Source organism: Gastrolobium bilobum, unplaced genomic scaffold, assembly GCF_033153095.1.
Source record: "Gastrolobium bilobum isolate Gb01-03AN ecotype WA unplaced genomic scaffold, APGP_CSIRO_Gbil_v1 utg32454, whole genome shotgun sequence".
In the NCBI taxonomy this organism is placed as follows: Eukaryota; Viridiplantae; Streptophyta; class Magnoliopsida; order Fabales; family Fabaceae; genus Gastrolobium; species Gastrolobium bilobum.
The window spans coordinates 113,074-128,838 of record NW_026899996.1 but is presented as its reverse complement, the minus strand read 5'-3'; the positions used below and the strand labels follow the sequence as shown (position 1 = coordinate 128,838).

General features: G+C 29.5%; 1 protein-coding gene across 1 annotated transcript; it reads right to left on the bottom strand.

The window, feature by feature from the left end:
- Positions 1–10,395: 10,395 nt before the first annotated feature.
- On the bottom strand, positions 10,396–12,140 carry LOC133294798 (uncharacterized). Its single transcript, XM_061493549.1, has 3 exons — positions 11,629–12,140; positions 10,841–10,951; positions 10,396–10,738 (listed from the first exon to the last, which is right to left on the bottom strand). Exons 1-3 carry the CDS (start codon positions 12,138–12,140, stop codon positions 10,396–10,398), a joined length of 966 nt encoding a protein of 321 aa, XP_061349533.1.
- Between the last annotated feature and the right edge of the window lie 3,625 nt (positions 12,141–15,765).

The window sequence follows — 15,765 nt, the reverse complement described above, 5'->3', positions numbered from 1 at the left end:
ACAAAATATGTTTTTGGTTACTTTTCTCATAGCCGTTGGATGACAGTGACAGAATCGAGAACCCTTGGAATTGGTAATATGTGATTCTGTAAATTTTTTTATTTAATAAAAAGAAGTATTTTATATATATTTTTTTTGGAGAGAATATTTGTAACTTTAAGCGTAAGTGGAGTTATTATAAAAAAATAATAATCAGTGTTATATTTTATTCTCACATTTTTTATCTTGTTGTCTTCAAGTTTTCAACAGGATAAGAAAAAAATGCAATGCTATTTTATAAATTATTATTTAATAATTTTTTTCATATCATTAAAATGGTTAATGAAATAATTTTTAATAATAATTATTGGAGGAACTAGAAATAGAATTAGCAGCAAACACTGTTTTGGAAATATTTTACATTTAATGTATACGTAATTGTAGGAATAGAATTAACAACAGTAATGTAATTGACAGATAACAGTAATGTGATTAGCTAATATGTTAATATTTTGCATTTAATGTATACATAGTTATATAAATAGAATTAGCTATCAGCATAAATTCAAATTGTAAATATTTCCTGTGTTGTTCTCTTTGTATTTAAGAGTCATATTGGCACAACAACAAAACCAGCCATATTCTTATAAGTTTATCATGGTATCAAAGATTCAAAGCTGAAGTGATCAAGTGTTATGAGTTTGATCCTTATTACCACCTCACTTTTAGGTGGAATTAAGAAAAGCACAATGTAAACAAAAAATAGATCTATACAGCACAAGGTAGACCAAAAAATGTGTCTGTGTCATAACTACATTTCAAATTTAAAGGGCTCTTGCATTATGGTGTATTAGAGAAATACAAAATGATTAATATATCGTCTCCTAATACTTTAAGGTTTTGGATTGAAGTAGCGCTTACCAATACTAAGAATAAAAAAAAACAATTAAAATTGCCATGACATGTTTCACTGAATTATTTGATGGATTCAAGTAACAGTATTGATACTAACACAGAGCAAAAATGACTAAAAAATAGGATCTATTAAAAGAAATTTTTATTCCTAATTATAATTACCAAAGTAATAAAATATTTAATAACTTTAAATACATCTAAAAACTTAAATATAATTTATTTCTATTCAATTAATATTAAACATTATTTATAAATACTTTTTTTAAAAAATAAAGATGATTATATTACAAATAAATGATCATTAAACCTATCTAAAATAAGGAAACAAATAAAAATAATTTACCTCCAATAATTACAAGAGAGTTATATGTATGTGTGTGTGAGGAGAAAGATGGAGAAGAACACGGTCAATTTGTTTAACGTAGGAAAACTTTCTCCAATGTGAAGAAGTAAAAGTCCACGAGACACTAGTTCAGAATCAAACTTTCATTATAAGAATAATGGGTTATAACAGTCAAATTTCCCTAGTCTTTTACTAGAGGTACAATCAAGCTTCACCAAATATGGTGGTAACATCAAACGTCCCTAAAGAGGTCTAACACTCAAACATCTCTTTAGAAGTATTCTCAAATAATCAAGCATCACTTGTAATGGTGGTAATCTCAAACTTTCCTAGAGTGCAGTGTTTAAAAACCCGGCTCGGCCATCGACCCGGCCGAGGTCAGGGGTCAAGGGTCACGGGTTCAACCGGGAGGTCACGGGGTCACTACGCTGACCCGATTTTATATATTAAAAATATATAAATATATATATCCTGTATGAAAATATTAAAAAACAAATCACCAATCATTAAAGATTCAAAATATATTTAACATAATTCATCAATTACAACCACAAGTCAATATTACACAACCTAATTAAAGTATCAAAATACCAAAGTACAAAATTCATATTCTAATGATACCAAAGTATCAAGATACCACAAGTCTAGGTCGCTGGGAGAGAAGATAACGATTAGATTTAGGTTTGCAAGCATTTTTATTTTATTTTTTTAATAAAACAATTTTGTTTCATGAAATTTTCTTTAAAAAAAACATGCAGTAATCTCCTTTGACCCCTCTGACCCGGGAGTCACTGAAACCCGGCCGGGTTTTGGGGGTCGATGTGCATATAGGGTCCAGCTTGTGACCCCAACCCTCAGAGGGGAGGGGTCAGGATTGACCCGGGTCAACCCGGGGGGTGGGGTGGGGTTTTAAAACACTGATAGAGAGGTCTCACTCAAACTTCTCCTTAGAGGTATTCACTCGGATTCTTTCTCTCATGGAGGATTTCTTCCCCTCAATTTGTTAATCTCATCTCTTCACCTAGAGTCTTCTTCATTTAATGTGGAGGATTTCAATACAACTCTTCGTTCTCCCATGAAGTCCTTTCATTTTTCCATGAAGCCTTTTTATTATTCCATGCATTGAAACTTGTATCTAATTAAGGAGAAATAATCCAACAATATATATTAAAAAAACATAAATCAATCAAGTTTCAAGCAATCACAAATTTTAGCTCTCCAAATATGACAACTTCCTCTAAAACGTTCGTCAGGATGTTTAATGAATCATAAATTTAGTTAAGATTAGATTTTTTATGATAACTTCCTTGAAAATGTCAGTCATGTTTAATGAGTCATAAATTTGATTAAGGCAGATGTTTTTGAATTTATAACCCAATAAGTGAATGAAAAATTATTTTCTTATTTGACATAAGATAGTACTCTAATCACATGGGGATAAATGAATATAAGAAAAATCACAAGGGATTTTTTAAAAAAATTCCCTACAAAATTTTACAATGACAATATATTAAAATTAAATTCTTTATTTTAATCATTTGATTGAAATTTTTCATTAAAGAACACTTTGAATTTACTTTTTAAATAACATGATTTTTGGAGGCTCCAATGGAGGTGTTAATTTGTGGGAGCAGCGGGGACAGGATGGTATAGCCTTGCTGCATCCGCTGTTCTCTATTCTCACCCTTAAAAAGGCTTTATTTGGGAGTTGATTTTTGGGGGGGAAAAAGAAGGAAAATTGAAAGTTTTATTAAGCTCTTCTTTGTTTGTGAGTTTAAAAAAATAGGGGAAGGAAATTGGAAATTTTTGCAAAATCCTCCAAAACCCTTCTCACCCTTAAAATTAAAGTTCTCTCAATTTGAGAGATTTAAGGGAGGAAATATTAAAAATTATTTATCTAACCTTAGCATTAAAATGTGAAAACTACATAAATATGAATCATTTTTAAATGTGACATTATTAGAAAAGTCTCAAATACCGACAAAATTTATCAAACGAAAAATATTTCGTCAAACATAGTGACGACGAAATTTTTGACAAAAATCACATTACGTCGAAAATAGAGACGAAACAAGAATTGGCCATAATCACTAACACAAAATTTTTTTGGAAAAAAATTCAGTCAAAATTCTTGATAGAATTTAAATTCTGTTGAAACTTTCAACGAAAATATTTCTGTCAAACTTTTCAAGCAAAAATATTTTCATCCAAATTTTTTGACAGAAATTAATTCCATAAAAATTTTTGTCAGAAAACATTTCCATCAAAATTTTCAATGGAACACATTTCCAGTGAAAATTTTCTACAAAAAATATTTTTGTAAAAATTTGTGACGAAAAAGTATTTTTGTAAAAATTATGATACAAAATTTTGTGTCAAAATTCTGTACAGAATCTAAATTCCGTTAAAATATTTTCATCAAAATATTTCACAAAAAAACATATTCGTCGAAATTTTCGATGTAGAAATTTTCCCTCGAAATTTTTAACGAAACACATTTCCATTGAAAATTTTCGTAAAAAGTTTTGACAAAAAAGATTTGTGTACAAATTTTTGGCAGAAAAAAAAATCGTCACAATTCTTTCTAAATTCTGTCAAAAGTTTTCGACGAAAATATTTTCATCATACTTTTTTACGCAAAGAATTTCTTCTGAAATTTTCGACGAAACACATTTCCATTGAAAATATTTCCGCAAAATTTTCAACAAAAAATATTTCTATCAAAATTTTCAAATAAACACATTTCTGTAAAAAAAATTCGATGGAAAATATTTTCGTAAAAAATTCGACGAAAAATATTTGTGTAAAAAATTTCGACAAAAAAATATTCTGTTAAATTTCTTTACGGAATCTAATTTCATCGAAATTTTCGTTGGGACACATTTTCATCAAAAAAATTTGACGAAAAATATTCCATTAAATTTTTTGACGGAATTCTTTTTTCCGTCAAAACTTTTGATGGAATTTTGATCGTTGAAAATATTTAACAAATCATTTTCGTCAAAACTTTTGATGGAAACTAAATTCCGTCGTAAATTTTCACAGAAAATTTATTTTGGTAAAAAATTTCATTGGATAATTTATTTTGACGGAATTTTCATCGTTCGCAACATAAAATTTTCTTCGAAAATATGATCTTTTTTAGTAGTGTGAAAAATATATAAATAATATTTTTAAAATTTTAACATTTAATTTTATTTGTAAAATAAATAATTATATTAATTTTTATAAAAGGGTAAAATTGTAAAAATATTTCATTGACTCTCTAATTTCTTCCTTACCATTTTTTTAAATTTTAAACAAGAGAAGAGAATACCCTTCAATTACCTTCCCTTCCTTCCCCTCCCTTCCCCTTGAATCTCCTTCCTTTTCTTCCCTTCCTCTTGTTTAAGGCTTTGTTTGGGAGTTTGGAGGGGAAGGGAATCCAAAAGGGAAGGAAATTGGAGGGTATTGCCTTCCATTGTTTGGGAGTTAAAAAAATGGTAAGGGAGAAAAGTGAAAGGTTAATGACATATTTTTACCATTTTAACCTTTTTTAAAAATTAACATAATTATTACATTTTATAAAATAAATTAAATATAAAATTTCTAACAAAATTATTTGGCAAAAAGCGTTTGTCATTTTAAATGACATAAAGTTATGTCATTTTAATATAGAGATAGGCACAAGAAAATATTTTTTTATTCAAAAATTAAATTAAAAAAAAAACCACTCAGTTTCTCTCCAATTATTTCCATTTCTTGTGTCTATCTCTCTCTTAAAATGACATAACTTATGTCATTTAAAATGACAAACATCAAACCCAAATTATTTATATACTTTTCACAATACTAAAAAAGACTATATTTTTGGACGAAATTTCTACGTTACAAACGACGGAAATTTCGTCACAAAATTATTTTTTCGTCTGAATACTTTTCGTCGAAATACGACGGAATTTTTTCCCCGATGAAAATTTTAACAAAAATTAATTTCCTACCAAAATTTTCGACGAAATTTAGTTTCCGTCAAAAGATTTGTCAAAAATGATTTCTTTCATCAAATGTTTTAAACGAAAAAAGAATTTCGTCAAAAATTTTGACGAAATATTTTCCGTTCAAAATTTCGATGGAAATATATTTTGATAAAAATTTCGAAGGAAAATTGTTGTAAAATTTTTTGAGGGAAATGGTTCATTCGAAACTTTCGACAAAATTTAGATTTTGTAAAGAATTTTGACAGAATATTTTTCGGTCAAAAGTTTTTATAGAAATATTTTTTGTCAAAAATTTTTACAAAAATATTTTCTGTCGAAAGTTTTTGACAGAAATGTGTTCCTTTGAAAATTCTGGTGGAAATGTTTTTTTATCAAACATTTTGACAGAAATATTTTTCGTTGAAAATTTTCAATAGAAATGTGTTTCGTTAAAAATTTCGACGGAGATTTTTTTTGTCAAAAAGTTTAACGAAAATGTTTCCGTCGAAAACTTTTGACGAAATTTAAATTCTCTAAAGAATTTTGATGAATTTTTTTTTTTCGTCAAAGATTTTTGATGGAAATGTGTTGCGTTGAAAATGTTGATGGAAATATTTTGCGTCAAAAATTTCTATAAATATGTTTTTTTGTGAGATATTTTGACAAAATTTAGATTCCGTAAAGAATTTTGACAAAAATAATTTTCCGTCAAATTTTTTTAGAGAAATGTTTTTGTCACAAATTTTTGATGGAAATATTTCGTAATTTTTGCAAAACTTTTTGATGAAAATGTTTTCCGTAAAAAATTTTGACGTAATTGTTTTACGTCGAAACTTTTCGATGGAAATGTGTTTCGTCAAAATTTTGGACGAAAATATTTTCATTGAAAGTTTTGACGGAATTTAGATTCTATTAATAAATTTGAATGAATTTTTTTTCCGTAAAAAATTTATGTCAGTGATTATGGCAAAATCTTGTTCCGTCTCTAACTTCGTCTTTAGTTTTGACGGAAAATTTTTGACGTATATGATTTTCATCAAAAATTTCATCACTATTTTTTGACGAAATGATTCACATTTTAATAATTTTACATTTAAAAATGATTCACATTTATGTAGTTTTCACATTTTAATGGTAAGGGTAGATAAGTAATTTTTAATATTTTCCCCCTCAAACCCCCCAAATTGGGGGAACTTTAATTTTAAGAAGAAGGAGGGATTTGAAGGGTTTAGTAAAAATCTTCAATTCCTTCCCCTTTTTTTTTTTTTAACTCCCAAACAAGGGAAGGACTTACTAAAACCCTCTCTTTCTTTTCTTTCCCCTCTTAAAACCTTGTTTAAAGAAACCTGCCATGTCAGAAAAAATAGAATAGAGATTGATACTATTACAGCTAGCGCTAGGGACTTTTTGACCCTTATAACCCTTTATTAATAATTAATTACCAAATTGACCTTCATTATAAACTATTTCGAAAATTTAACCTCCCAAAAAAACATAACACCAATTTGCCCCTGTTTGACCGTTGACCACCAAGCCTACCCGGGTACACCCCTCCCTACCCGGGTATTTTTTGAAATTTTATGCTTACCCAGGTAGAAGGGATGTACCCGAGTATATTTCTTGAGATCTGGAAAATTGCTTGAACTATTTACCCGGGTAGGAAGGGATGTACCGGGGTAAATTGCTTGATTTGGTTGAACAGTAATGAGAGGCTCCATTTGGGGAAAGCGAGCAATGAGTTGAGAACGTTTTGCGAGCTCAATTAGTTTATAATGAAGGTCAAGATAATTAATTATTAATTAAGAGTTATAAGGGTCAAAAAGCCAGCGCTAGGTGGTGGGTTTGAACTGAAAAACAGGTGCACAAGTGCATCCCACAAATGAAAAAAATTTATTTGATAACATTATTCTGAAAACAGTTTAAAAGTTAAAAAACAAAAAAATTGTTTGGTAAATTTGTTTCCAAAATGTGGTTTTAAAGTAGAAAAACTGAAAAAATTATCAAAAGACCAAAAAGTAAAAGAACATATCGCCACTGAGGTGGCACAATATTAACTTTTACTTTTTTATTTTCAGATTATTACCATCATGCCATTAATGAAAATCTTGTTCTCCGTATTTTTGTTATTTTGGGAGTAATAAAACCAAAACATGATAAGGGCGTTCTATAAATTTAGTTTTAAAAATTACAAATTAGATGTTGTTTTTAGAATTACTTTTACAAAACATTGATCAATAAACAATTTTTTTTTATTCTTAAAACAAGAAAAATATTTTACGAAATAGAAATCAAACAGTTAGTCTTGGATACGCTTTTATTCTTAAAAAAATTGCTTTTTATTGTAAAAAAATGTTCTTTTGAGAATTTTTAAATGTTTGGATAACAACTTTTTAAAAAATCAAAATTTAAAATAAAAGTTAAAATGCTGTTTTGTTAACCAGTAGTTGGTTAATTTTTAAAAAAGTACAAACTAAAAGATAATATAAATTTTTAAAATACAATTTTAACCTCATCCTATCATACATATTTTATCTCTCCTTATCTCACTATTTCATGCTGCTTTTTTTAATTAGGTCTTTCAACAACCTATCACTTTTAATCAAACATCTTTCTATAAAATTGGAGCAGTTTGTCGAACGTCTTTTCTGATATTATAATCACATTCTCCAAATTTCATTTGCGTAAATCCCAAAAATTTGTTAATTTTTTTTATAGATCCTTTTTGTAATTTTATATAAAAAAAAGTGTTTTTTTATTTTAACATACAAATAACTTTTTTATATAAAAGTGATTTTCAGATCATACATCCAAACTCAAAATAACTTTACCTTTAAAATAGCTTTACCTTTTAAAAAAAGTTCTTTTAAAAAAATCAATGCATAAAAAGTACTTTTTTTCAAAAGTTGAGAAATGGTGGTCGTGTGATATTATAAGCGAATCGTCCTCATTAGCAATATATAGAATGATTAATATGATTATTATTATAGTGTTAATTAATAAATCTAAAAGATATTAAAATACTTGAGAAATGGTGGTCGTGTGATATGGTTTTGGATAATTTCAAAGTTTTGCAGCAGTAGAGATTTGAATCGTCCTCATTATGCCAAACGTCCTCATTAGCCAATTTACTATATATATATCATATCATTTAATAGATTATTTAAAAGACATTTGTGATTAAAATTGCAAAGGATAAAGATCAAGAAAAATAAAGAATTAATCAAAATTAATCCTCAGCAAGCTGGCCCAGAAATAAAGGCCCAATTTAACTCTTTAAATACAACGAGACGAAGCCTTTGAAAAAGATTCGAAATTCGGAGACGCGAAGAAAAAGAAGAACTCAGAGACAAAGACGAAGGCAGTAGCGGAGGAGGAATACTGGAGCGGTGCAGAGGAGAAAAAAAAGATTAAATCTGCATCATTGATCATCACCATTGAACAAGTTTTACCATGAACCTTCTTTCTTTTAGAGTAGCTTTTAATTTTGTTTTTATGACTATGCGTAGCTAAATTTCTTTAAGTAGTTAGGGCGAGACGGAAACAATGGGTTCTTAAACGCTGTTTGCCTATCTTATGATTTACGTTCTTGATTTAAAGTTATGCAATTAATCTGTTATTTATTATTAGCTTTATTTATGAATTGATCACTCGTAGATAAACATATGAGTTATGCATGACAATAGGGATGTTGGTGTATCAATTCCGATTGATTGATTGCTGGAATTTATATGATCTAGGATAGACTTGTGAATTCTATAACTGTAACTTCTTGCGTTAATGCTTATTTTATGAAAAAGTACTAAGGGATTAGGCTTTTGAGTGGAGTAAAGGATTGAATTACCAAGGGATTGAGATTTAATCGAATATAGAAAGAACTGTTAATAACTTGATCTTGAATGTAATCATAAGAATAGGTAGATTCGTTGGGAAACTATTGGGGGAGTTGAATCCTAGCTACGTCTTTCATAAAAATTTAAAACCAATTTTCTAGCATTATAAATTATAAATTTAATTTCTTGGATATTGAAAACTAAATATAAGTAGTTAAAATCCTATTTTAATTTAATTAAAATATTCTCAAGAAACCCCTTTCACGATCGATCCAACTTTAATTTAATAGGTAAATTAGTGATTGGTCATTACTCATTAGTCCTTGTGGGATCGACAACTTTATTTTACCACTTTATTACTTGTACGATCGGTGCACTTGCCGAAGTCGCAACAACCTTGTTTATATAAAGAGAAGAGAGATTAAGCAATGTTGTGATGGACTACTTTTCATATAGAAAATAAAATAGAAAGAAAATAGACAATATAGAAATTTGAAAGCTAAAGATTGAACGATCAATAGTTTTACATGGTCATAGTCTAATCATATCAATTAAAATATGAGAGAATACGTTCCTTTTTTATTTACTTGTATAAAAAAAGGCTAAATTAATGAGTTAGGAATCATATCAATTAGGGATTTTTTTTTCTAAAAAAGGCTAAATGAAATTTACTTGCCTTTTTCATTTTTTGGAAAATGGTCAATTTGAAATTACTGAACGAATGAGGACTCCATTGTCACTGTCTCATGTTTCTGCATGCAAGGCCATAATCTGCACTGTATGCTGCGTTTTAGTTTCAATATATAATAACAAATTAATCAATTTTATTAGATTATATCGTACTAAAATTGAAATTCATATTAATTGATGAAAATTACTGATCGTTAATGACATATAGTATAATAACAAACTATATCGTACTAAATCTATTCCCTTCCTTGACATTAACTGAACCGGATCAGTCAACCGGGAATGAGCTGATGAATATCATTAATGGACGAGTCAACCTTTTTTTTTAGTACATACGAGACAACTCTATAGTTTGACCCACCATGGATTTGGTGTTGACACTAACTTTGATGGTACCATTATCTCCATCTTTCAAGTTTAACCGGTTCTCTCAACAGAAAAAAGTGTTAAAGATATATAAAATTATTAATATAACATCATTTAACAACTTACTTAAAGTGGGTGAGATTATATTTATAGTTGTAGAATAGGGTTATATTGACAAAAAAATTTTTTTACAAACTACATTATGTCTGATCCAATAATATTATACTGTATTATCACTAGTCAGACATAATCATAATAATATAATTTGTAAGAGTTTGTAAAAAAAAAATATATAAATATAAAATTGTCCGTAGATTTACGTATCTCTGACAAAAACAATCTCTGCCATAGTACCAATGTTGGGAATCAGAATGTCATCATCAAGTTCCGTTGGCCTCTCCTTGCCTTCGGGTTCACCACCACCTACTTGAAAATCTATGTTCTCTGTCAGAGCTTGACTAAACTGCACTGGACAAAACTCAGAATTCCGTGGATCCATGTTGGCCGCGTTGGATGTTGAACCAGTTTCATAGGTAGAATAATATGGTAAACTAAAAGGCTTTGGGTTGTTGTCGTCGTCTCCCATAGATATCCCCATCAACATGTTCAGTTCTGTTGTGCTTTCCTCTGCTATCATGTTTGCTTCACATTCTCTGCTGCTATTACATTTTTTCAAATACACATCAAAATGATATAATTTCATTAAAAATAATACAAAGTTATATTTTTTAAAATCACAAACTAGTTTCGCATATATGTACCTTAGATATGCAGAATATTTGATACATTTTTCATATCTTCGCGATGCCCACAAATCTGCTTCGAGGTTATCCGTGTTCATATGACACAACATTTCCACCTGATCGATTTTCCTGTGAAAAAAAAAATGAAATTTATTATTTTTATATCATAGGAATTTATATATGATAAAAACTTTATATTTTTTGGATATAATGAAATTGATTAAAACGTATGAAATTGATTAAAACGTAAATCACACTCATTTCTCTGTTAAAACCGAACTAACTAAAATATATGATTGGATATAATGAAATTGATTAAAACGTAAATCACACTCATTTCTCTGTTAAAACCTAACTAACTAAAATATATGAAATTGTTGTGAGGATAATTTTTGCACACAATTTTATCTTTATAAATTTATAAAGAAGATTATTTTCAAATTTGAATCGATGAACTTTCAATCACAAAGAGTATATAGATAAAATCACTCTCCATTAAATTTCAATTAATGAGGTTGAGCTGAAGACAAATAATTGCAAAAAAAACTATTTCGCAGATTTAAATAAAAAAGAATAGTTTTACCATCACTTTATGTTTATCCTCTAAATAAGAGAAAACTTTGTTGCACCGAGAACATCCATCTTTTACTAAAAAAGAAAAAAAAAATAGAACTTAAAAAGTAAATATAAAAAAAAGTATGGATAAAAAGAGAAGTTTTTTTCTCTGCTTTTTTTAGTAAAAATGAGCACCAAAGTTTTTCTCCTCTAAACAGAGTATATAGATATATGTGAAAAATTTAATATACCTTTTTCTTGATATGGGTGTTGGTGGTCGTATGTTTTGTAAAATCACAGGACTGATTTGAGGTACTTGATTGTGCTGGTGTTGTTGTTGTGAGGGTTGGGGTTGGGGTTGCTGCGCATGCCATTGAGGTTGATAATTTGTGGAGGCTCCAATGGAGGTGTAATTTGTGGGAGCAGGCACAGGATGATATCCTTGTTGCATCCACTGTTCTCCAAAAGTGGAATAGGATTTGATATTATTACCGCTAGTGTTAGTGTTGGTGATAGTGGTGGGTTTGAAGTTCATTAACAATGGGTGTTCATCGAAACCATTGGTTGGAAGTGGCTCAGGAACGGGAAAAGAAAATGAGTCATCCTCTTCTTGCCTGAGGATTAAATGATCAGCCATGCAAAAGTTAGTGTCTTGAGTGGCGGTGGTGGTGGTTATCGGCGGAGTTTTTGTGGTGGCAGTAAAGTTTGCAGTTCGGCAACATCGGAAAATGGCAGAGAGATCCCAGTCTTTCTCATTAGCCATTTGAGAGAATGAATGATTTTGGGTGAACACAAAAACCTTGTATATATAGAGATAAGGGAAATGGATAATGTGAATAAATCATAATCCTGTAAAGATAAATCAATTATCATGATTTTATAATTATCTATTATAATTTTTTTTATCTTTTCTTTTCACTTATCACCATCAATTCACCTTTGTATTTATAATCATCCCAATGATATAATCATATTTATTAACACATGAGAGAATGAGTAAGCAAAGTTGTGATGGACTATTTTTCATATATTGAATGACCAAAATCCCTTTTATGATAGTTTTACACGGTCATATAATCTAATCATATCAAAGATACCTTCCCTCCTTTTTTCTTTTCTTTTTTCATCCCAAATTGATTTAGGAGTTTTTTTAGGGATATTTCTTTCTAATAAATGCAAAATTAAATTGGATTAATTGCCTTTTTCGTTGACTTTGGGAAATTGTCAATTTGAAATTGCTGCGCCAAAGAGCACTCCGCTGTCACAGTCTCATGAATTTGACATATATCTTACATGAATTTGAATTTTCATTTATCTTACATTTGACCAAAAAGAGTTTTAAATCAACTTGAAATATTGTTTAGGAGTTGAATGACTGATGTTTGAATTCATACTTGTTATTCTTTTTATTAATGCTCATTTGGATACGCTTTTATTTTTAAAAAAATTACTTTTTTTCAAAAAAAAAATTCTTTTGAAATTTTTTAGATGTTTGAATAACAAATTTTTAAAAAAGTAAATTTTAAAATAAAAGTTAAAATGCTGCTTTTTTCTAGCCAGTAATTGACTGATTTTGAAAAAAATAGAAATTAAACGATAATATAATTTTTTTTTTGAAAAAAAATATAAATTTTTAAAGGTGAAAACATCTATCCTTTTAACGGATATAAGCTTATATCATTTTAGATCCTAATCATTGATTTTCGTCCATCAACGGTTATAATTTATTGGGTCAAACTTAATAGGCCAAATTATTATTAATTAATTAATAATTTTGATCCAATAGATTATAACTGTTGATGGACGGAAATCAACGATTACGATCTAAAATGATATAAACTTATATCCTTTAAAATGACAGATATTATTCCCATTTTTAAAATACAATTTTAACCTCATCCTATCATACCTATTTTATCTCTCCTTATCCCGCGGTTATGCTATTTTATCTGTTCTATATTGTAATTTTATATATAAAAAATACTTTTTTATTTTAATATCAAAACAACTTTTTTATGTAAAGATGATTTTTAAATCATACATGCAAACGTGAAATAACTTTATCTTTTCAAAAAAATTCTTTTAAAAAAATAATACATAAAAAATCATTTTTTTAAAAAGCTCGGGCCTTAATCATATAGTTGACAACTAATAATGATATACTATACGTCACACACATTGATAATCAAACTCATAAACAGTACACATGAGCAGTATAATAACATGTGAGGTATTTTTTAATGAAGTGAACGATTAAAGTCGTATTGATGCAACATTTTAATGCCTCGTAGAACTTGATTATAGAGTTTGCATAAAAAATAATGTATGTGTAACACCCCGTAGTACTCCGGTTGTTAACATACATGATATTTAACATTCACAGCGGAAGACTTTATTTGAAAAGGAATAAAGCATCTTATAAAAATACGAGTAAACTTTTTCCAAAACATTTCATAAAAATATTTCTAAAAATGTTCACGTCAGATCCTGCAAAAGCATAAATCTGAATATACATCTACTAATTAATCCCATGAGCCAGTATTAGTGGCCATTGACCATCAAGATATGACATCAAGTGTCATTCCTGACGGAGTCTCACGGACAGCATAACGGCTGTATTTCGGATAACTAGAAACATGATTCCACACATACAGATAACCTAATTAATACAACAATTTAAACAGATAGCTTGCAAGTCCCACACGGACTGCAATCCCCTTAATGGGTCAATACAACTAATAAGGCTCCATGCCCAAATTAACTGAATACATGCATCAAGTCTATATTAATTCGAAGTATAAAAGTATTAGTAAATAATCCATGGCTCTAAGAATACTATCATGAGCCTAAATAAATACATACAATAATCTCCATAAAATAATTAAGCATGTTAACAAGTCTACATGCCAACATCAAATCTAAACATAATATAAAATCATCAGCTGCATCATCAACTACTCCAATGCGGGGGCCTTGCCCCTAGAAGCATCACCACTACTCTGGGTACCTGAAATGATGTCCCCAAACGGGGTAAGATAACAACATCTCAGTAAGCTCAAGGTTCATAGAGGATCCTCTAACCCCTGAGCCCACTTCCTGCATAACAAGTCAGATATAAAGCATATAATACAGACATACAGCATAAACATAGCATCATCATATCATCCTTGTGTAACCCCAGGGTCAAAGCCATAGACGGTTACACATGTGTGACTTCCAGGGTCAAGCCATAGACAGTCAACACAACCTCAGTATGAAATAGCTCCCAGAGTCAAGTCATAGGCAGCCTACATACCATGATCACTGGCCAGGATCCTCATAACATATATCATCAGTGCATCATCATAACATCAAGATCATATAACATCTATATGAATGTGAATGAATGCACATATACATCATACCATATACTTTCATACAATATAACCACAATGCCCACCATCATGGTGGGGCCATAAGAGAGAGGAGTCAACTAGAACTAGGAGCTTACCTTAGGGAGCTTAGCACAAGCCCACACTCCAATATAATACGTATGCTCCAACAAAATCCTCAAGTGCACGGTTCTCTAGGCACACCTAGAGTAGGAACCATTCACATCATTAATTACATATTAATTAATCAAGTCATATCCACGACTTAATCATTTAATGATTCCACTTTTCATACTCATATGCCAATAATATGCCCATTACAAGCCTAGACCAATTATTACTTATTACATATTTTAGTGCATTATTACAAGCCACTTTAATCTTCAATTACTTACATAGCTTAGAATCGCATGCAAGGCTCACTTAGATTATTTTCAACTCATCCAAGTCATATTTATGATTATTATAAGTTACTAAGGGTTCCCCTAAGCCCACTTAGCTTAAATATCACTTTTACAGTTTTTCCATAACTGTACATGCTTCTGTTTTCTAGTTACTGGGCGTGACTCATTTGTTATAAAATTATCATCTTTTAGTATGTTAATCTAGACTCAATTACCTTTCCAAAAAGGTATCATATGCCTCATTTGAAGTTTCCTAGCTCCGGTTATCACCATTTGAAGTTGGACAAACAAAGCTGTTTGCCAACTCCGAACAGGGCCCTAAACATCCTTTACCATTTCTGCGATTATGAAAATTCTACTAAATCAATTGCTCTAAAATTTTTATTTAGACAACTAGACACCTCTATCTTTAATTAGACATATTATGAGCCTAATTTGAGTAATAATTGAGGGAGAAAAAATTCATGGAAGTGTCAGCCATGTACAGCGCCCCTGCACATGCCTCCATGTGCAGTCCTCACTCAAACGAACATACAGAATGGAATATATCTTCAATTGATACCAAATTTTGACACCACGTAGATAACATCTCAATCTTCAATTTGATATAAGG

Bases quoted from the DNA above. Each gene is read 5' to 3' on its own strand.
- LOC133294798 (XM_061493549.1), bottom strand. From the start codon at position 12,140: ATGGCTAATGAGAAAGACTGGGATCTCTCTGCCATTTTCCGATGTTGC. The intron at 10,952-11,628 runs GTATATTAAATT...TTTTTTTCACAG, and splicing joins ACACCCATATCAAGAAAAAG to GAAAATCGATCAGGTGGAAA. The intron at 10,739-10,840 runs GTACATATATGC...AAAATGTAATAG, and splicing joins AAATATTCTGCATATCTAAG to CAGCAGAGAATGTGAAGCAA.